General features: G+C 27.7%; 1 protein-coding gene and 1 long non-coding RNA gene across 2 annotated transcripts in view; both read right to left on the bottom strand.

Moving 5' to 3' along the window:
* The window catches only part of LOC136084342 (uncharacterized), a 6,017-nt gene extending 5,152 nt beyond the window's left edge, over window positions 1-865 (bottom strand). Inside the window, exon 1 of the long non-coding RNA XR_010640498.1 lies at window positions 649-865. This is a non-coding gene — a long non-coding RNA (uncharacterized LOC136084342). The remainder of the gene's footprint in view (window positions 1-648) is intronic.
* A 17,548-nt stretch (window positions 866-18,413) lies between these two features.
* On the bottom strand, window positions 18,414-19,918 carry LOC136083907 (uncharacterized). The gene is made up of 2 exons (XM_065803832.1): window positions 19,057-19,918; window positions 18,414-18,987 (listed from the first exon to the last, which is right to left on the bottom strand). Exons 1-2 carry the CDS (start codon window positions 19,895-19,897, stop codon window positions 18,458-18,460), a joined length of 1,371 nt encoding a protein of 456 aa, XP_065659904.1. The 5' UTR covers window positions 19,898-19,918; the 3' UTR covers window positions 18,414-18,457.
* Between the last annotated feature and the right edge of the window lie 3,788 nt (window positions 19,919-23,706).

Genomic DNA, 23,706 nt, shown 5'->3' with positions numbered 1-23,706 from the left:
AATGTATATATTTCTTTTATAAATATTCATAAATTTACCCATATATATATATGCATAAATACATATCATTAAAATCAATAAAAATGTATGAATAAAGAATAAATGTTAGAATTAAAGATATAACACCAACTCTATAATTAGGACTTAATACTTTTCCTATTAAAATTAGAAGTTTTTCGAAAAAATGGAAATAAAGTTTCTTATCCAAACGTGTTTTTATATAAAAAAAAACTTAATAATGCATACTTTCATTATTGGTCGAAGATTTTATACTGAATATTTGCTTGATAATTAGGGTAAGGTGTTTAAAGTTTTTCAAATAAATAAAAAAATTAGTCTGTGAACAGACTAAATTTAGTCTGACTTATTATGTTTTATTAATTTTGATATTACTTAAAACATCTGAATCTTATTAAACTTAAGTGCTATTTTTAACTTAGAAATAACATATTTAATACAACTTTGCAATTTATTAAAATGGTCATTTTAAAATAAATAAATCATCAACAAAAATAACCAGAATAAACCGAATATACTCTGAGATTTATGTATATTATATACAATTTGATGCAAAATCTGAAAGTTTTAAATTAGTCGCAATAAAAAGAAGTTATAAAACATAACTTTATCAAAATATTTTTTTCATACCATCTGCATGCATTCTATTAAGTTTTCATTGCCTTTTCTTTACGGCAAATTATTTTTGTAATGGCTAGTTAATGAGACAATAATTTTCAATGTGTCACTTCCTCAACGTTGTCAAAACAACGTTTAATTAACGTTGGCAAAATAACACTTTTTCAACGTTTTTTAACTACCACATTTTCAATGTTGGTATATGTAACGTTGAATAAGCGTTGTTTCATAAATAGCTTAAATACGTTGAAAAACCCCTATAACATTTTAAAGTTACGTTACGTCTTAATCGGTTACAATTGGTAACAAGGTTACATTCTCTAACTTTTAATTAAATATTAAGTAAATAAACTTGATAATGCAGTAAATGTTTGTTTTGTATTGCCGTATTGCTAAAAATCATCTTTTATTTTATTTTTATTGTAAAATAGCTTCGTCTCAATTGGTTACTTTGTCACGAAAAAAGAAAAAATTCTCAATTCGCAACGTTACGTCTCAATTAGTTTTCTTTTTAACTATATAAAGTGTAACCAAATAAGACGTAACGTAACGTTACTAAATATAGATTCGAGACGTAACTAAACTACGTGACGTAAATGGATTTTTTTAACGTAACATTATGTCTTAATTGGTTACACTCTAACAAGTATCAAGATAGACGTAAGGTAACGTAAAATAAATTAAATTTGTGACGCGTTAAATTCGCGAATGAATTTTTAATTAATACGTAACATCACGTGCCATATGGTTACAGTAAAAATCATATATATAAGGAATTAGATTGCTTGTGGGTTATTTTTTTTTTAAATACTTTTTTTATTACAATGGTCTTGACAAATGCATTCAGGGCATTTACAATATTGTTAATTCAACAAATTTGTTAAATACTGTAATTCATTTATGAGTTATGGTATTCAACGATACATTTGTTAAGACAATAGTAACTAAAAAAAGTTTTAGAAAAATATTTTTTTGTTAAAAAATTCAAATCGCAAAGTTGCAACTTCGCGAATCGAAACGTTGTTTTCGTGACAAATTTGTTATAAAAAAAAATTAGAACTAATTTTTTGTATATTGTTAAAAGTTTAAAAAAATACCAGTATGGTTTTTTTTAACTTATAAATATTAATTAAAAAAAACCATGACACTTATATAATAAGTGTAAACTAAGACGCAACATAACGTCAAAAAAATTTATAGGTATTTTAAATGCGTCTCACATTTAGATTATATAAAGTTAGATCACGTTTTATTTGATCAAAATAAAACGTGATCTAAACGCTTTTAAATTTATAAGTTTAGAAAATAATCTTTGTTAAATAAAACCCACAAGCAATCCAATGTAATTATTATATATATCCTTAATTCTTTTTTACATAAAAAAAATCTCAAATAATTCTTGTTTGTTATAAAATAGCAAAATCAGATTGCTAGTGGGTATGATTTAAAATGAAACTTATTTAAAGTCTTATAAACGGCGTAAATCGTTAATAAATCCGAAGACGGCATATTAAAACATTTTTATTCTCAAGTTTTTTTTGCAACTTTTTTGATTAAAACTTAGATTTCAATGCGGTAGAAAAGTATTATTTTGAGGTACATGAAACAATACACAGTTGATGTATGAACACTCCATTGCGTCTGTACATTATATTTATATCTGTAAATGGCGTAAACACGATTTGGGGGAGGGGGGAATCAGGGGTCAATTATAAAAAAAAGAAGAAACTAAACTAAAAAAAAGGTAGGTACGTTAAAAGCGCAGGTTCTTTTTTTGAGGTGGAGGGTACTAAAAAGGGGAAGGGGAGGAAGGATTGAAATAAAAGCGTACGTACTTAATGAGCGACTCCTAATTAGAAATACATTTATACATATACAATTACCAATGATAGTTAAAATTATGCTTGCATTTTTCGGCTTTTAAACTAGACATAAGGGGTGTTCAAAAATTTTTTATTACAAAACGAAAATCACAAGAAACCCAATATGGAGCAAATATGAAAAAAATACAATTACAAAAAAAAAAGTTCTAAAAATATTGACATTTACCTTGTGCTCAAGCAGCAAAAAACCCCGGAAAATGCGCTAAATATTTTCTGAAAACAAAATTTCTTATGTGATAATGACCCAAATTTTTTTTAGATTGTTATGTATTCCGGTTTTTTCATAAATGTTGTTTAAGTTTAAAAAAAAGATTTAGGAAAAAAATAACTATGGTCAAATACGCAATAAAGTTTTATTTTTTTGACTAAATTTTGCGAAACTTTATTTTATTTTAAACAACAAATACGAAAAAACCAGAATACACAATAATCTAAAAAAGAAATTGGACCATTATAATCACATTAGCATTTTTTTTTTTTTTTTACAAAATATTGAGATTTACCTTGCGCTCAAAGTCAAATAATTTGGGGACAATTTGGGGCATTATTCGAGGTGTTTTGCCGCTAAATTTATTTATTTTTTAAAAAAAAGTTTTACTGTTGTGCTAATGTGATTTCATTTTTTTTTTTTAACGATTCTATTCCTTTAAAGATGTAGATTTTATTTTTATATTTTAAAGATTCTCTGCAGCTAATATTGCAAAAACGCATTAATCTCCATAAGGTGGCAGAGGCGCTCCGGGATCAATTAAAACGAATGCCAATGCATGCAAAACGCGCAGTAATCAATGCATGCAAAACGCGCAATAATAGGCATACCTAGTCGGGCACCAAAAAAGGCTAGTATTGCACCTGAATCTATTGGTAATGATAATTCTGACAGTAACGCCTTTGATGATATTTGCAACGATGATAGTTCGATTACCAAAGACAGTAGTTAAAGGCAAAAGGTACACAGATTATACTATTACTATGTTAATTATTTTTTTCGTTATAATAAACTTCTGAATTAAATGCTTTTTTCTAATCGTCATCAATAATTTTTATATGAAATTTGAAATATATATGAGGAGGAGGGAGGAGGGTAATCAGGTGCGATCGATCCCCCTTTATTTGCATATTCTCTTTATTTCAAACAACTTTTAAATGCAAAATTAAGAAAAATTTATATTTACTATTATAATCTGCCTTTTTTCTAAAAATTTTTACGTTACGGGTCCATATATATATATATATATATATATATATATATATATATATATATATATATATATATATATATATATATATATATATATATATATATATATATATATACACAACACATAAACGACTTATTATTAATGTTAATTACAATATTGTAAATCTAATTACGTTATAACTTTAATATAAATAAAACGTTTTTAAATTTTTTTTATTTAATCAGCGTAACACTTCTTTTGTTTTTATTATCCCACAAGCAAAAGCGTGTATATAATGTCAATTTTGACAATGTTTTAAACCGTTAATGAGATTTTAATTACATTACGGCAAGATTTTTGTTACTCTCAAATATGATGAGGATATGTTTAGTACTTAGGTTTTGTATTAAGTTTATATGTGATATACATTGTGTATTATGTATTAGTCTACTCCTTACTCCCTGGACGATGGAGCACTCTTATTAGGCTATTATATAATAGGCTATAAGAGTAATTTGCAGCATTAATGTGGGCCAATAATTAGGTTTTTATTTGCATACGAGATCACAATTAAATATCGCTAATTTGAAAGTCGCCGCAGGTGATCATGATCACGTCTTATTAGGTTAAAATGTTACGTATTAATACGTTATACGTTACATCTCGGATACGTAAAAATTATATTTTTGCACGTAACGTTACGTTACAATGTTACGTATCATTACGTAAAATCTTACGTCTCAGTTACGTAAAAATAACGGACATTTTGCACGTATTGTTACGCTATAATTTTACGTATCGTTACGTAAAATCTTTCGTCTCGGTTACGTAAAAATAACGGACATTTTGCACGTAACGTAACGAATCTCGTTTACGTTACAATACGTAATGTAACCTGAAAATGTTATAGGGGAAAGCAGCTAATGTCTAACTTTGATAAACCTTCAACTTTGCGACGTTTTTACAGTGATTATTTGCGTACTTTAATTCAACGTTGAATAAACGCGGTTTTTTGAGAAGATAATATAAGTTGATATTTATACGCTTATTCAACGTTAAAAATGTGACGTTTAAAAAGCGGTTTATTTTTAACGTTGATGAAGCATAGATTTTGAATCGTCTTAAAAATGTCTTTTTGCGTAAGTTGATTCCACGTTGAACAAACGTCTTTTTTTGAGAAGCTAAATTACGTTACAATTTTAACGCTTATTCAACGTTTAAATTTACCGCGACTTAGTATACAATAAAAAACATTGATTTCAACGTTGAAAGCGCGTTGTTTTTGTGACTGTAACGCTTTTTCTACGCTGCGACCGGTTTTCAACGTTGATTCAACGCTGACATGTTTGCTGGGTAAGCTTTTGCACAGTTATTTAAATTGTGAAAATATTATATTGATGTATTTTTATTGGTTAATTTGAATATGTATACATAATTGTTATATTTAATTGTAAAGAGCTACATGATAAGATTGAATGATCTTCTGGAAGTCCTGCTGATTATATTCGTTATAAAACTTTTCTATAATTGGAATATTCTTTTGAAGGGAAATTAAATAAATACATCGCATGCCCTCAATCTCAAGGTGCAATGTAATTTATCAGATTACCAATATCAAATAAAAAGAAACAGTTCCATAGTGCATAATGTAAGTATTTACTCAACTGTTATATCTGTTTGCAAAAAAACAAAGATGTTATTCAGATGCGGTTTAGGTGAATAATACTGAGGCAGTTTGTGGTTTTCAAAGAATTTTAAACTATACTCTGCAGCAGATTACACAACTTCCGTTATGCCAAACAGTCCTAGAAGACATTCTTCTTGATAGAAATTTTTGCATTGCAAAGTATTTAACGGGGCTTCAAGGCAGATTTATTAACAAAAATACTGACAGAAATTTAGGGCAGAATATATCGAATGAAGAAACAAGTTTCAAACTGCTATGGCATCTTTAAAATTAAATGTTGACAACCAAACTTTCTGGTTCAACTAAAGACCATCAAGTACCAACTTTTACCGGCCAGTCGAATAGAAATTCAGTATAAAAAGTATTCAAAGTTGGTTTGTGTCGAGGAAGAGGAAAGGTAATGATCCAAAGTTTTAAATCTTCAATAATGCTTGATTAAAGCAAAAAAACTGTCCACAAAATCAACTATAAAATTGAATTTATTATGTTTGGTTGTAAGGTAAAGGTAAGGTAATGTAAAGGTAATGGAGAATACTGTAACAGATAATAATTCCACTCAATCCTGAATGTTTGCGTGATAAAATCTTCCCAAAAGAATGGTGTTATAAAGATAATAATGATGTTAACGAGTTATATCAAAATCCTTAACACTTTTCATTGGATTTTACTTAGAAGAGGCTCAAGAGACTTTAAACAAAAAAATTCGAAAACTAAGTTTGACTTTATCAAATTTTAAAGTTTCAAAGTTAAATGTTTTAAAGAACTAAATAAATTATCCGCTTATTCAAAGTAATCCACTGGTTTTATTTATCTCTTCTGTCAAACACAAACGATTCAATCTAAAATAACTAAAAGGTAATGTCGTATCAAATTTGAAAAGATTTACAATTAGCACATATATGAGATTTTTTTATTAATGTATTTTGAGAAAATGAAAATTATTTAAATGCAAAACATTATTTTTTTTATTCGTATTTCAATTGGAAATATATAAATTGGATATTCTCTAAGTATAATGTCCGCACAAAAAAAAAAAAAAAATTAATAATAACAAAAATAATAATTATGTAAAATAGTCAAAGGTTTTATTGTAATTTAGGTGTTCGAATACTTTTAGAAAAAACAAAGAGCACTGATATTTGCCTGAAGTTAGAAACGTTAGAGCGATCGTCATTTTGTAAACTGTTATCTCTTGATCTTAAATAAGTTTTAATGTATAGAACATCAAAATAAGTATATTTACAGGAAATATCATCAAATGGGAGTGATTTGTTCTTTTTTACATAGAAAATAGCCAATTAAAATTCTTTTAGTTTTTCAAAACTATGAGGTGTCATCCGACGGTTTTAGGTAAAAAAAATTAGAGGTTGGTGCAATTTTTATAGCAAGATTCAATTCAACTTCTTTTAAAATATATATCAAACTCCTTAAATACGTCTAAAAATTTGCGGATAAGCTAAAATAGTGGAATTTTACAAATATTTTAGCACATACTTCAGTTATGTCAACGTTATTTATACCAAACAAAACGTTTTATATAAAATTTTGAAAAAACATAAATTATTTTGTTAACGTTTTTTAGCTTATTTAGAAAATGACGATTTTTAATGAGTTTAAAAAAACATATTCAAAGAAACCAAATCTTTTAACATTTTCCCCACAAAATTGCTTATTTATTGATTCTACAAAGTAATATTTTGTAAAAATTATTAAAAAAACTTTACTTATAAGTGATTAAGATCATGGTAATGTATCTTACCTCCAAAAGGTTGATCCTGAGATTAGTTAAAAAGCTTTATGGAGTCGGTAAGTCTGCTGCTGGACAAAACATGGGGAGATGAGTTTTCTGTATATATATATATATATATATATATATATATATATATATATATATATATATATATAGAGAGAGAGAGAGAGAGAGAGAGAGAGAGAGAGAGAGAGAGAGAGAGAGAGGAGAGAGAGAGAGGAGAGAGAGAGAATAGATGGATAAAAATATTGAACGTCAGCTGAAAATCAATATTTTAGTCGGGTGATTGGGATGGCCACCTAAAACCACGAACTTTCTTTCTCTTTCTCTTTTCTTTTTCTTTCTTTTCTTTATCTTTATTTGACTCGGTACCCAACGAGGTTTGCATTAGTTTAGTTGACTATATTCTTTGTAACATTTACTTTGTTAAATTTACGTTTATTTTTACAATATTTCTTCAAGAATATTTAATCAAAATTTTACATAAAAGCGAAATCACCATAGTATTTTGTAGAATATCCTTTACAATTCGGTATGGCTCGACATTCAATGCCGAGCCATACTGAATTGTAAATTATTATTTCGCTTTTATATAATATTTTTATAAAATTTTGTTGAAAAAATCGTATTTTTTAAAAATAAACGCTTTTTTTCCAAACTTTTGAAGTCGTTAAAAACCATTATTTATTAAATAAAATAAAACAGATAATAGAGGTGTGCGAAACTCGAAGTTTCGAGTTCAAGTTTATTCAATAATCAAACTCGAATCGAATGTGGTTAGTTAATCAAATATAATTCGAATTTCGAACCTAAAGCTTGATATTTAAAAAAATCGTATTTAAAACGCTTCAAAAAGTCGCAGTAAAATTATATTAAAACGCTTCCAAATGGAGGACGAGAGAGTACGGAGCGTTATTTGGAATTATTTTGATAGGCGTGAAATTAACGATACTATTTTTAGTTTTTGTAAAATTGGAAAATGCAGTCAAAAATATCTTGTCCAAGCTGGAAAACAACTGTCAGTTAGTGTCACAGATTTGTGGGCTAAGAAAACAGCATGGACGTCTGAACAAGAAAAAGCTAAAGAAATAAAACGAGCTATTGGGCACATGTTGACTTCAGATTACCTGCCGTACGATTTGTTACTCAGTATCATATTCCGAGCAGGACCACTTTTTCTCGCAGTATTGTGCCTAGTATGTATAAAAATTTGAAACGAAAAATGATTGATCGCATTACTACTCAGTTTGTTGGCATGCCATCCTATTGCTTAATATACACTTAATATACTGAGTCTGAGACTCAGTATATTAAGTGTTTATTTCAGTGTTTTATCAATCTTTTTATTTCAGTGTATTATCAATCACGCACTAGTTTTTAACTGCCTATTTCCACATAAAGCTTTCTTTAACTTCAATTGTATTACGGACCATGGTCATACTTATCTAATATATTAATATCTAATTATCTATAATCCTTGAACTATTTGACAGTTATATATATAGTCAGACAATATTTTAATAGGTTCAACCAGATGTAGTTTGCACACTGGTAAATCCCAGGTAGAAGTCACTTTACCGTAAAAAACCTGAGAAGCTGGCGGCCAACTTATCAAAGCTTCCTAAATTAATGAATGAACTTCCAACAGTACTAATTTCAGGACCAATACAAGTCCAGTCTCAGCACTCGGTGACGGAGTCTGCACTAGAAACACAATTAACAGGCTTGCGGGAATCCGTCGATAACATGATGACAGCAAATGCAACCAACGACAATGTTGCTGATGATCACGTGAAGACAAACTTGAAAGATATAGCAATTGAGCGCAATGGCTGTCCACTGACATAAAGGAGGCAAAATAAAAGTCAATTTTTTTGTCTTGCTGAGCTTGCTCATTTACTTTTGTCAATCCCAGCGACCAGTTATCAATTCAGAGCGTCTGAACTCAACATCTGGGAACATCGTTTCCATTAAAAGCTGCAGTCTTCTATCAGAGCATGTAGAAGAACTTGCCTTTCTTCACAAAAATTTGTAGACTTGTAGCATTAGGATAATTATGATTTACTGATGATGACATTTTTAAATGAATTGAATGTACACTTTCACTAGTTTGTTTAATAATCTCGTACTCGATCGAAATTTTTGTAATCTTGATCGAACTCGATCGAGGATAAAAAACCTAATCTCGAACAGCTCTAACAAGGTCTTTTAAAAAGTTTAAAGGCAGGTTTGGAGAGAAGGAGTTACCAAAAAACGTATGAATGCGTACAAGATTGTGGTGGTGTGTTTGGAGGAGGGAACGGGAGGTGGAGGGGAGGGAATTAAAGACAACTAGTACGTGCGTGGTTTTACTGTCTCTTTCGCTATCTCTCCCAAAACTTGATTTGTTTGTTTCTTTGTTCAACAAAATTATTGATTTTAACGAGTTTAAAAAGTTAATATAAAGGTCAAGTCTTTCCCTAACGTGAATTTTAACTTTAAAACTCAATAACTCGAAACAATAGCTAAAGATGCTGAAGAAACAGGAAAATGTATTTTTTGTGAATCATTGATTCAATGATTACGAAAAAGACATTTTCTAGTTACTCCATCATGCTTTTTAAAAACAGCCTATTTTTTCTAACAAACATTTTTTCTAGATTTTCCAGAGTGGATCCCTGTATACCATGACATTTGGCAATGACAAATTTTTAAGAACATTGAGCACTGCTCCATATTCTTTAAAAACAGAGCTATAATAAATCAGAAGAAAATCACTTGTCTATTTTTTTCCATTTCTGACACGAGTCTTTATAGATGAAACACAGTGTAAAGGGAAAAAAAAATTGACAAATAATTTTCTACTAATTTATATATATATATATATATATATATATATATATATATATATATATATATATATATATATATATATATAGATATATATATATATATATATATATATATATATATATATATATATATATATATATATATATATATATATGTAAATTATGTTAGTGTATTTTACAAATAGAGTGCTCAATGTTCTTAAAGAACAGAGCAATAATAAATTAGTAAAAAACACTTATCTAACTTTTATCTTCAACTTGAAGTTTCACCATTGCTGGATCATCAGGAAGAGTTCTCTCCTGACTCTTCCTGATGATCCAGCAATGGTGAAACTTCAAGTCGAAGATAAAAGTTAGATAAGTGTTTTTTACTAATTTATATGTATATATATATATATATATATATATATATATATATATATATATATATATATATATTGGCTAAAGTCATGGACCACCTGGAAAAGTTGAGGAAATTTTTTTTTTTAATCAGATAGTCAGGGAAAAGTCAAGGAATTCTGATTGAAAAGTTACTCATGTTACAATTAGGCGATTATGTTTTTGTTGGTGCTACCCATTTAATTTATTTTGACAATTAAAAAAATACCCTTCAGTGTGATTGCACGCCATTATATGAGCACGCAATTTGACCACGGCTTTTAAGTTTTTTAAAAATCGTAAGAAAAATGCGCTGAAAACCTAAGCAAAATTTAAAAGAAAATAACTGCAAACTAAACTAAAAGAAAAAAAGAAATCTTAACGAAAGAGAACAGTATAAACAAGTAAACATAAGAAACTAAAACTCCTAATTACATTAAACTCTTAATTAAATTACATTTGGAATAAACAACTTTGATATTTTCTAATGTGTTTATATTATAAACACATATGAATCACGTAACAAATTACTTTGGTAATTACTAACAATTGTTTTCAATAAAAACTTTTTATTAAAATTATCTATGGTTGTTATTTAATTATTACAATAATGTTCTTTTTTTTTACTAATAAGAAAACTATTTATATATTTATTTTTTTAACGATCAATTTAGATCGTTTAAAACTATTTCCCTAAGTAAAAAAAGGCTTATTTCAAAGAAGCTTGGTTAAACAAAAACAGGAACCGTCATTTTAATTCTTGGCTGATGAAAGGAAAAGATAATGCCTAGGCTCAATGCAAATTATGCCATAAAATAATTCAACTTTTGAACATGGGTATTTAAGTACTAAAAAGTCACAAGAAAGGATAAAAGCATATTTCAGTTGCAAGCATTTCTCCTGTTCTTCTTTGTATCGTCTAAAAATTATCTGCTAAAAATAATAATTCACCTAATTCAGTGGAAGAGTCTAATTTAAAGATAACTGATAGTTTCTCAAAAGGACACATTATGAAGCTGCAATCTTTAGAACTCATTGTATCAAGTTCTGAGGAACCTTGTGCAGAAATTATACGGGTATTGCATTGTTGCTTAAATAAAATTTCTAACAATTCAAACAAAGATGCCACTAATTTGTTCCAGGCTATATTTCCTGACAGTGAGATTGCTAAATCTTTTGAATTGGGATCAAATAAACAACAACTAAACTTAAACAACAACTAAGCATATCTCCCTGGCTTGTTTTGTCCTTTGTTGAATCCCTCAACAAGAAAACTCACACGTGTCAAATAAAATTTACTCATCCGATATTGGAAAAAAGAAAAAATACAAGTTTAAGTGAGGTATTGGGATTCCTCATTTATGAGACATAGTACCAGACTTGATTTGCTGAATCATTTTAATAAAACGATAAGTGATCTTATTATCAGCAAGGTTATTCAGGTCTTTAAATAACCTTACTGATAATAAGATCACTAAAAGACGTTCAAAAGCTGCTTTCTCTTATTTTACGATTCTCGTGCCAGAAGAAGTGACTTTATCAGTATCACTGAAGGTTCTGTGTTACCCCTTTTATTTTGCGCAACCAGTTGTGTTAAAGACAAAAAGGTAGCAGAAAGATTAATTAGTATTCGGCCTTCTAAAAGTAAACTGCCATCTGGCAAATCATATAAGTTTGATGTAAATTATGTTAAAAAGGAACCTTCCCTTGTAAGATTCCAGTTTTTTAGCTTACCGGCGAGCATATTTAAACTGTTTCTGAAGCATATTTTTATATAAATGGTGATCTTGTGCAGTTGGTTAAGGGTATTCTTAGGATGTTCATTAAATCTGAAACTACTGAGATTTGCATAAAACTAAAGCTCAGAAAGAATGATGCAGTTATTTTTAAGGATTTTGAAAATTTTAAAATTCAATGCATGCATATTTTGATTTCAGCTGCTGAAAAGTTATTTAAAAGATGCCCGCTTGAAATTGAGCAGTAAACAAGTGCTCATGTTGTTAACATGAGCACTTGTTTACTGCTAAATTTTTATGATCAGATCACACCTTAAAAAAAAAATTGGAGTCAAATGAAAAGATTGCATTATTTTAACTTACTTGAAATTTTAAATGCATCTTATTTAGACAAAGTTCTCAAAGTTTATGTCAGCAGAATTTGCAACAAATCGCAATTTGCAATGAATTGTGGGATGTTTTCTTTTGCTATGATCAAAAGAATAGGCGCTTCGATGATTTTTACTTTAAAGACATTGACATAAAAAAGTATCTAGAGTTGCTTTCTGTCATTAAGTTGGTTCTGACTCTGAGTCATGGACAGGCATAGGTCGAACGGGTGTTTATCGTCAATAAGGATGTTGTTAGTGACAAAACATCAACAGCTGGTATTGTTGGGCAGCGTGTGTGATTACATGCTTACCAACAACCTCGACCCCCATACTCTACAGATTACATTAGAAATAAAAGCTGCTTTAAAATTTGCACATCAAAAATACCAACTTATGCTTGATGAAGAGAAGTCAAAGAATAAAGAACATGTAATGCTAGGTCAAAAAGCTATTATTTTGTTTGAAACTGAAGAACTAAAATCTCAAATAGGTCTCCTTACAAAAACTTCATTGATGCTAGAAAAAAAGTTTGCTTGAGTGTGTAACAAGCTGAAAAGAAAAGAAATATATAATTGGTCAGCAAAGCAAATACTTTAAAAAGAAAAGGTGATGAGAAAATGAAAGACGTTGCTAGGTTGCAGGAAACATTGCTATGGAGGAAAAGAGAAAAAAACTAAATTAACAATTGTTGTTTTTTGAAAATTGAAAAATGAGTTTGTTGATATAAAATGTTATTTATGATGAACTTTATGCAAATATAGATAGTTTGCAGTTGAAAAGCTTCAATTGTTTTTTGATTTATAAAAGATTTTGCTTAGATATTTTTGATGTTTAATGGATCGCACAATATGAAGTAAACCTTTTTAATTGTGTTCTTTTGAAGTATTATGTTAAAAATAATTTAAAAACTTGTCAAGATTTATTATATCCATTACGATTTTTATATTGCAATTTTAAACAAATTTAACCAGCAAATTGTTTTTCACTATAACTTTTCAAAACAGACAATGTCTCAGTTTCTATTTCTAGGCCCTAGTATAGTTTGTTTAAGCAACATCTGTTTAAACTTTTGCATTTTTAGTTAATAATGTATTTAATTAAAAGAACTAGATCATGTGCAATTTAATAGGTTAGTCTGGCTATTGATGCCCAAAATATTTTTTTTATGTTTCCAGCTATGTTTTGTTATACTTTGTGATAACAAAGGTACAGGTACATATAGTGATAACCAAGGTAAAGCTGCAAATAGTGATAACAATGGTACAGCTAAAAACAGTGATAATGAAGATACAGCTACAAATAGTGAAAACAAGTGACTAACCCAAAGCACTCTCTGTTATAGACCAACTAATGCATAAGACGTTGAAAGATATTGTTTATAACATTATATTTAATAGATACTTTTGTGTGAAAGATGATTTAAAAATATTTTATATGCACAACTTTTAGTCCTTTTTTGAAGATCATCTAAAACTTATGTTTTTCTGTTCATTTATAGTCAATTTAAATAATAAGATCCATACTAACATGTATATTAAGGTTCATACAAATATTCAACTTATAAAACAACTTATAACTAAAAATTTTATTGGTTTTGTCATGCATAGCAATTTTAGCATTTCCATTTAATAGATAGCAATTTTAAACATTTTAAAAATTATTGCTAATGTTAAAAATGGTCAGTGAAATTCATTTGATTTTTAAAAAAAGTCAGTGAAAAGTCAGGGATTTTCAATTAAATAATTGAATACGAACCATGTATATATATATATGTATATATATATATATATATATATATATATATATATATATATATATATATATATATATATATATATATATATATATATATATATATATATATATATATATATATATATATATATACATATATATATACAAAAAATACTTGTAGCTATTAAGCTATAATGTAAATGACAATAAGATTGTTAAACTTTTATTAATTTTTGTGCGTTTTGTTATAAATATATATAAAACTATATATATATATATATATATATATATATATATATATATATATATATATATATATATATATATATATATATATATATATATATATATATATATATATATATATATAATATAGTTATATATAAATATAATAATATATAAAACATGAAAAGAATTGACGTTCTTCAAAAAATTAAAAAGTTAGGTTTCAATAAAGTTAATCTGCTTGAATCTTTGTTTAAAGAAGTTTTAAACGTTTATTACCTTTATGAAAATGGCTTCGATAAATCAGAGCTTACCAACTTAAAGAATAAGTTATCTGATTTTAAAGCAAAAGTGGGAGCTAAGTTAGATAAGCATAATAGAAACTATGACAGATAGATTTTAAAAGAGAGTGTTTTGCTGCAAAAGAAACAAAATTATTTGTTAACAATTTTTTTTATCCAATCTATTTAATTAAATTTCTATTTACAGAAGGAGTTTTTACTATATCTTGTTAAAAGAATTGAATTTAAAGAAGGTCCAGGTTGAAAAAATAAAGTTTGGGAAAATCTTGGTGAAAAAAACAAAAGAGCTAAAATTGTTGAAAAGAATCACGAAGCAATAGTCTTAGTTTTTTTAATAAGTGCAGCAACTGAATCCAACATATATAGAAACAATTTATCTTTATAGTAAAGAAGGCCTTAGACCCATATAAAGCAAATGAAATTAGGAAAAACATGCCTATGCATGAACCTGTTAAAATGAAAGTTGAAGATGCAATCAGCATAAAAATTCAATCTGATCTGTCTAATATACAATATTGGATAAGCAGAAACAGCTCCTTATTACAAAATAAAAACATTTATATATCTCTTCAAAAAACTCTAACTGAAAATAAGAAATGCTATCCTGATAATATGATTTTTTTAGAAACATCTGCAATTGCTCCCTTCAACCTTTTTTTAATCACACACTGTGTATAGTTTTGAGTCTAAGTAGTTTCAACAAAATATTTTCTGAATTATAATTTAAAGATACCAATCTACATAGCATTTCAAAGGCGGTTTTGATGGAGCATCTAGCCAGATCTGTATAAACATAAGTATTTAGATACAACTCTAGATATAAATTTGACTATGTTTGGTGGAAAGGTTGTTAAACCACTAACAAGTACTACTTTTTCATAAAGCTTTAATATATGTTCAACAAAACCAACAGAGATGAACGAAATTTAATTGGTTAGATTTAAACCTGTCAATAAAGAAGCTTTATTTTTTAGCCTTCACCTCTTTACTGTTAGAAATATGCTTTGAGTACTTTCTTCACCTTGGATATATTTTGAAAATTGTATCATTTTATGCTATAACCTCTGAGCAGAAAGAATCAGTTAAAGAAAGAAAAACAATTATCCAAAAGAAGTTTAGGGAAGAACTAAGTCTTATATTTGACATGCCAAAAAAGATTTCGGACACACTAATGATGATAATACTGCCAGGTGAGCCTTTGAGAAATCGAATACCTTCTCTGAGTTAACTGGTGTAGATGTTGACATCATTTCAAGACTTAAAATTTAATTCAATTTTAAAAGCAGTTTGTTCACGATATGATTTAGATCCAAGCTCTTTTCAAAAAAATTGTAATAATATAACAGATAAAATTCTTTCGAATATAATTGGTATGTTATTCCTCCTTCACAAACTTCTAGAACATGATTTACAGATTGCCGGTGCATTAAAACTTCAAATTGGAGTTTATTCATAAGAATCAACAGAGGCTCTTGACAAAGAGATTAGAAACGTAAAACTAAATCATTCATGCAAAGTTTTAACAATCAATGTTATGAAAAACCAATTTAAATATCTTGTGATAAGGAGTGATCCAGTTATATTGAGCATTCAATTTACAAACCATAGATGTGAAAATAGAAAATTGCTCCCAATAGAAATTCTTTATCTTCTTAAACAGTCGTGATTTTTTTGTAAAATTTTTAATTAGAGTTTAATTTACCATCAATATTTAAATTTTTCTATGAATTAAAATTTAAAACAGTTATAATAGTAATGCTCAGAGCATTATTGCTATATACTTTTTGCTGATGTCCGAATATTTTTTTTATTGAAGATAATTCTTTTAATAACTGATTTTATCAAAAGTGAAGGGGGTGATAATTGGTGACATAAATTTGAAAAAATAAATAAATAAATATTTCTATGAATTAAAAATTCATATAGATATGATAGTAATGCTTAGAGCATTAGTGTTATATACTTTTTGTTGAAGTCTGGATTTTCTTTTATTGAAGATAATTCTTTCAATAATTATTTTTATCAAAAGAGGAAGGTAACAATTGATAACATAAATTTGAGAAAATTTAAATTTTCTATGATTTAAAATTTGAAATATTTATAATAGTAATGCTTAGAACATTCTATTATATACTCTGTTAGTGACTGAATTTTTTTCTTATTGAAGATAATTCTTTCAATCGTTGTTTTAACCAAAAGGAAGGAGCCTGGTAATAATCATGAAATAAATTTGGAAGGTAGTGTACTGAGTGATCATGCCTGATTACAAGTAAGAGAGAGTTAAAAGAGATTTAAACTAAATTATGCATTATGCAAACTGTTACTTGATTCGAGAAGTAAAATTAAAAAAACCTGCTCGCGCGTGTAAAACTTCACGCGCGCGTATTTTTTGGATACGCGCACGTTTTGCTGGTTGTTGCACGTAAAAATAACTTAAAACCACATAACAAAGTTTTTGACAAAACAAGCAATAACTATTTATTTAATAGATATTTAAATGCGATCCTTATATAATTTTTGCCGTTTTTTTTTCAATTTGAGTGACTGTGCGCCGCTTTATATATATATATATATATATATATATATATATATATATATATATATATATATATATATATATATATATATATATATATATTTATATATATATATATATATATATATATATATATATATATATATATATATATATATATATATATATATATATATATATATATATATATAAAACTTAAGTGGGACCTTTAATAGTATGTGTATTAATAATATAAGCATTAAAACGTCATATACCGTATAAAACTATTTATTATTTTACATGATACATCTATTCATATAGCGAGAGCCATTATCAAACTAATAAAATCGTTAAAATAACCGTTTATAAAAATAACAATGAACGTAACAAAATGATGTCATTTTGTTACGTTCCGTCACAACGTCAGATATTCAACATTTTTTAATTTAACAAAAAGTGGTTTTCAATGTTGAGTCATCACCAAATTGCAATTGACAGGATTTAAAAGTTTTCTTTAGATTTTCAACATTGCACACGTTGTATTTCAATGGCTTTACGTAATTTTTTTGTGTAGCTAATTAAAATAACAGAAAGCGTTTTAGGGTTCTACCAGTTTATTTTACCATTTTAATATTGTGAATGCTCTACTATTGCAGAAATATCCCAGTTAGCCTTAGTAACATAACTTTTATGTTCTTAAAATCGTGTGAAAATCTTATTTTATTATTCTTATTTTACCAATATAACATTACACTCCTTGGCGACTATTCGGAGGCAGTTTAAACTTACTACGTCAAAGTATATTGATCAAGGGATTAACAAAACGGAAGACTGCTTTGACGCCAACTTTACAAAGTTCTCTTCTAAAAACTCAATTTTGGCACACGTGGTAAGACAACTAGATTTTTGGTATCAATTTTTTTTTAGTTTAAAAGTGTTAAATATTCTTTTTTAACACTTTTAAATATCTTGGTATTTTTATAGATTCGAACCACTCCACAGTGGGCCAGGTATATGGGAAGTGGTGGACAAAACCTAATTATTACCCAATTGGTCCACAAACCTATTTAGATTTATAAATAATCATTATATATGAAATAATATTTATTTTTAACAAGAATATTTTAATTTTTAATAAAATAAAAGACATTTAATTGGCTTAGGTAGTAAAAAATAATTTTTTTCAATATCAACCTTTTTTAAAAATCAAACAACAAATTGTGTTTAGCTACAAAGAAAAAGAAGAAGGTGGAGCTGATTCCCTCAGCAAAGCCAAAACTTCACTGGGGTATTTTTTTAAACTCTTACCATTTTTTTTATGACACTTTCTTAATGATGTTATGACAGGATCACTAGATACAAGTAGCCTGTTAACTAGGTCACGATTTGTGTCAATTCTGGAAGTCTTTCTACTGAAATCTTCCCTAAACTTTTTAAAATCCTTGTTACAGGCCTCTTGGGCCTCCTCTGACATCAGTCCAATTGGCAAGTACTGTCTAGCAATGATGGCATGGCCATGAACTAAAATTTTGTGTACTGATTGTGCCATGTAATACCAGGAATACTTAGATATGTAAAGTTTAAGAGCAGTAATACAGAACTCTTTAAATTTGACAGTGTCAATTTCAAATCCAGATGATAAAGTGACTAGTATGATGTAAAAATAAAATAAAAGAGTTTCATCTACTTTCAAAATTTTGGCAGATGATTGATAGTTTGCAAAGGCTCGTCGGGCAGTGTTACCATCATTACTGGTACCTACAAATTGTATATATGTGATAGTTAACCTGATGATTTATATAAAAGTATTTATGTAATTTCACTTACCAGATCCTCCACTTTTTGGGAAATCCACAACTAGTCCCATTTGGTTCATAAATTCTGTCTGTATACGTTTCTTCACTTGCATAACATTTTCTTTATCTTCTATAGCTCTAGACTGCCACTTTTGAGTTTCTAGTTTATATCCAATATGCAATACCATCTCAAAAAACCTAATCCAGGCATGCAGGCTAGAAAGACCATATTTCAATTCTAAATTATTAGAATTGTCCAATTTCAGCACCATTTCTAAGTTATTCATGTTTTTTGGAGACACACCACAAACAGAGCAACATTGAGTTGAGTTAGTCACATGAGACAGAATAGTTTGAATTTTGCCATCAATCATGGTCAGTTCAATAATACTTTTGACAACCAGTTCCTTTCCATTAAAAGTAAAATTAAAAACACCACATTTTTTGATTTCAGATTCTAAATATTTTGCTTCTTCTATAACAACTGCTTTGCTTTCATTTTGAAAAGAAAATCTTATTGGACGACAATATGCAGTAGATGATGGCTTTTCATTTCGCCATAATAGTACTTTTTTGTTATTACAGAACCCACTGAGTTTTAGTGGTGCTAAGCAGGTAATGAACAGAGATTCTTCTTTTTTTAAGTTACGATCTCCAGCTTCCTCACTACTAATTTGCTTGTACATGCTTTGCCCAGTAGCCCCATCAAACCCAGCCTTGCAACGCAAAGTCAACCGGGTCAAACCATCTAGCATTGTGCTTATCACAGGAGCTTGCACCTCACAAAGTCTTTTTACTGTATGTTTTAATAATTCTTGTAGTGGTACATGTGCTGAATAATCATCAACAAAGATGTTCTCTGGATAGCACATAGCTTTGGACTAATGTTGTTGTATGAAGGATATATATGGCAGTCACGTTCTTCAACTCCATTTCTCATAAGTTGGTAGGTTGATTTTGACATGCCACCATCTATAATTAATGCCAGACCTTCATCAGGTGTATACTTTTTAAATTGACTAGAAGGTTCTGATATCTCAGCAACTTGCTTGGCAGCCTCATAATTATACTCATTTCTTAATTTAAGCCTTGCTGAGTGGAGCAACTCATCACTAGAAAAATTATTTATAATATCATTAAGTCTTCTCCTTTTGGTTTTGTCAGAAGCAACTTTAAAGGAACAACTTGGTCTTCCACCAATCTTATGTAATTGACTAGAATTATCAGGCTTAGATATATTATTACTGTATGTAGATTTAAAGTCCTGAGTCAACCAATTTTTATTTTTACTCTCAAACTTTATGTTTCCTCGGTTTGCATCCTTCCATTTCTTTTGATAAACTTTTAAAAATGCAGCACACCCAGTAGAACCCAAATTCATAGAGACTAAAATAGCTTCTACAGACAAAGAAAATGATTTATCACTCGGATTTAGTTGGTCATGCCGTATACGGTTATGGACATCACTTATCTTCATATCAACTACAAAAAAATTAATTTAAAATTATTAGTGCAACCACTATAAACTAATATAACATGAATATGGCCATTATTTTTATTTCAGATATATTTAATTAGGCCAGTACAATAAGCACAACACCTAATAATGACAACAAACCAAAAAATAGGTTTGTCGCGAATAGCATTTTACAACAATATATATTTTTTAAATGTTTACCAAACCTAAAGGGGCAGCTATGAGCAGAATAAAACAGCACCAACAGGCTGTACATATATTGTATTAACTTATTCTAACATTAATATGCTGTTCCAGCAGGTTTTAAACTATATGAGCCACTTTTAACATAATATTTTTATACTATAAACAAGAATCTTACCTTTATATTTCAAAATAAAACTGTGACTTTAATACAAGACCTTGGAATTTGTTATGGTATTTTTTGAAAAGCTATCAAATTAAATTTTAATAATATGTCAATTAATTTCGCATATGTTAAATAATTTATAAGTTATTTGTTGTTATAGTTATGTTGTTATGGTATATTAAAAAATAAAAAAAAATTAATTCATCATTATATTCAATTGTAAATAATAATTGTACATTTATGATGCACAATTAAACTACAAATAATGTTTTAAACCATACATTATGCTCTTATAAATATAATGTACTTAGTAGTTGGAAGTATTTCGAAATTTTTTTTTGAGGTTTTGTCTACCACCTGGCCCACTGTGCACTCATGGAATTTTCATATAAATGCTCTCCGTTAAAAATTAATCGAGCTAATGGCATCCTTTCAATAATTCGCCATTATGTTGATAAAACTACCCTTAAAAATCTGTATTTTGCAGTTTTCAATCTCATCTCATCTACTGTTGTCAAGTTTGGGGACAAATTGGCAGCTATAATATTAATAAAATATTATCAGCTCAGCGTCAATCAATCCGAATAATTAATTTTCAAATTAGAAAATACAGAAACTTCAAAATTCTTCAAAAAACTTAAAAATCCTACCTTGTCAGCACTAGTTAGATTTGGTAGTCGTCTTTTTGTTTTTGACTCCTTTAATAAAAATTTACCTTCTTCTTTAGAACCTTCTTCGCTGAAACTCGATTTATACATTCACATTTAACTAGAAACATCTAAAGGTATGGTAAGTATTCAATTACACATTAGTGCATCAGTGAATGGAATCGAAGTCTTGTGTGCATTGTGAATGAGTTTGAAAAGTTAAAATTTCAAAATAATTTATCTTCATTTCTTTATTTAAATCAAAATAAATTTTCTTACATTCTAAAAAAATTTTATTTTAATTTTTTATCATTATTAACTTCCTTTAGTTTTCTTTCTTTTTTTTTCTTTTTTTTTCACTATATCTATAGAAACTTTATTGTTTTTGTCATTAATATTTATTACTTTCATAACTACTGTTTTTATTATTATTATTATTATTACAATTATTATAAATACTTAATCGTTTTCATTAGTCGTTAAATGTTGCGGCGAACAGACGTGTTTTATTGCAAAGAATTTTTTTTTTTCACAAATTTAAAAAAAGATTTTAAAAGTTAACATTTGTTATCAATTTAATTGTTAAATATGGCAGTTACCATTAGCGAAATAAGAAATATGTTTAGAGAAATGTTCGCTGAGTATTAGAAAGACATAGAGTTATAAAACAAGAAGAAGGAGACGTTCTTAAACTCATTAGTGGAAATGCAAAGATAATGAGTGACCCACAACAAAAAGCAGAATTAAATACTATCGACAGTATGGAAAAAATTAAAAAAACTCGAAAAGGATGTATTTGATATGAAAGAAAGCTTAAATTTTCACGAAGAACTCATTGAAAAAAAGGTTAATAATAATATTGAATCTATCGAGAAAGATAGAGTTTCTAAAAATGTAGCACATAAAAATATAGTTGTACCAACCTTAAAAAAAAACTAAGAGAAATTGAAGATCGGTCACGAATAAATAATCTCAGGATTGATGGACTGAAAGAAAACGAAAATGAAACATGGACAGAAAGTGAAACAAAAGTGATCAAACTGTTTGAACAGACTTAAAAGGTAAAAAATGTTAAAATTGTACGAGCGCATCGCTGCGGACGCAAAGATGCAAGAAAGCCACGTACAATCATGATAAAACTTTTAGATAACAAAGATAAAGTAGAAATTATAAAAAATTCTTTTAAATTAAAAGGTGAAAATATTTTCATTAATGAAGAATTTTGCTACGAAACTAACGTAATAAGAAAAAACTTAGAGAAAGAATGAAAACTGAAAGGCAGCTGGGAAAATTTGCATATATATCGTATGATAAGCTAATTGTGCGCGATTGGGTATGAATAAAACTGTGCCAAGAAAGCAAGAGTTAAATTATTGTTTTATTTGCAATTTTGTGTTTATACAAATGTCCTTTTTATTTTCTATTATTATTATTATTTTATCTTTTTTTTTTTAAAAAAACAAAAACAAATAAACAAAAAATGGAAGAAAACCTAATAATTAAATTTAGTGATGAAAATATCATTCTAAGGGACGAAAATGACTCTGATAATTTTAATCAACAAATATTTAAGTCAATACTATACGGTTTTTGAATCTTTCGAATATCTACAAAAAAAGGAAATTTTTTTTTCAATTTTAAACATTAATATTCGAAGTTTAAAAAAAAATGTTGAAAACTTTAGGTTTTTGTTGGATGAATTAAAACATGACTTTAAAATTATTTGTCTTACGGAAACTTGTTGTAAGTGTGGTGAAACAAATGCGGAATTTAAATTAATTAATTACAAATCAGTTCACCAACCACGTAATTTTGGTATTGGTGGAGGGGTTAGTATTTTTATCCACAACTCAGTTAATTATAGTTTACGTAAAGATCTCTGTGTGAATGAAATAGATTGTAAGTCATTATGTATTGAATTAAAAAATAAAAACACAAAAAACATAATTGTAAACGCGACATATAGACCACCATCAAGTAATTTTAAAAAATTTAAAACTCATCTGAAATAATTGTATTTTGAATTTTTTGTTCTTTATTTAAATATTACTTTATTACAAATTCTTATAAATTTTATTTTCATATTTTTCAATAAATACTTTGTATAATATACGTATATAGTGTGGCTCTTGTAAATACTTTGTATAATATACGTATATAGTGTGGCACTTGTAAATACGTGCTCTTTAATTAATTAATTTATTTTTC

The sequence above is a fragment of the Hydra vulgaris genome, chromosome 08 (genome assembly GCF_038396675.1).
Source record: "Hydra vulgaris chromosome 08, alternate assembly HydraT2T_AEP".
Classification (NCBI taxonomy): Eukaryota; Metazoa; Cnidaria; class Hydrozoa; order Anthoathecata; family Hydridae; genus Hydra; species Hydra vulgaris.
Note: the sequence above shows the minus strand (reverse complement) of the source record. Positions and strands in the feature narration are given on the sequence as shown.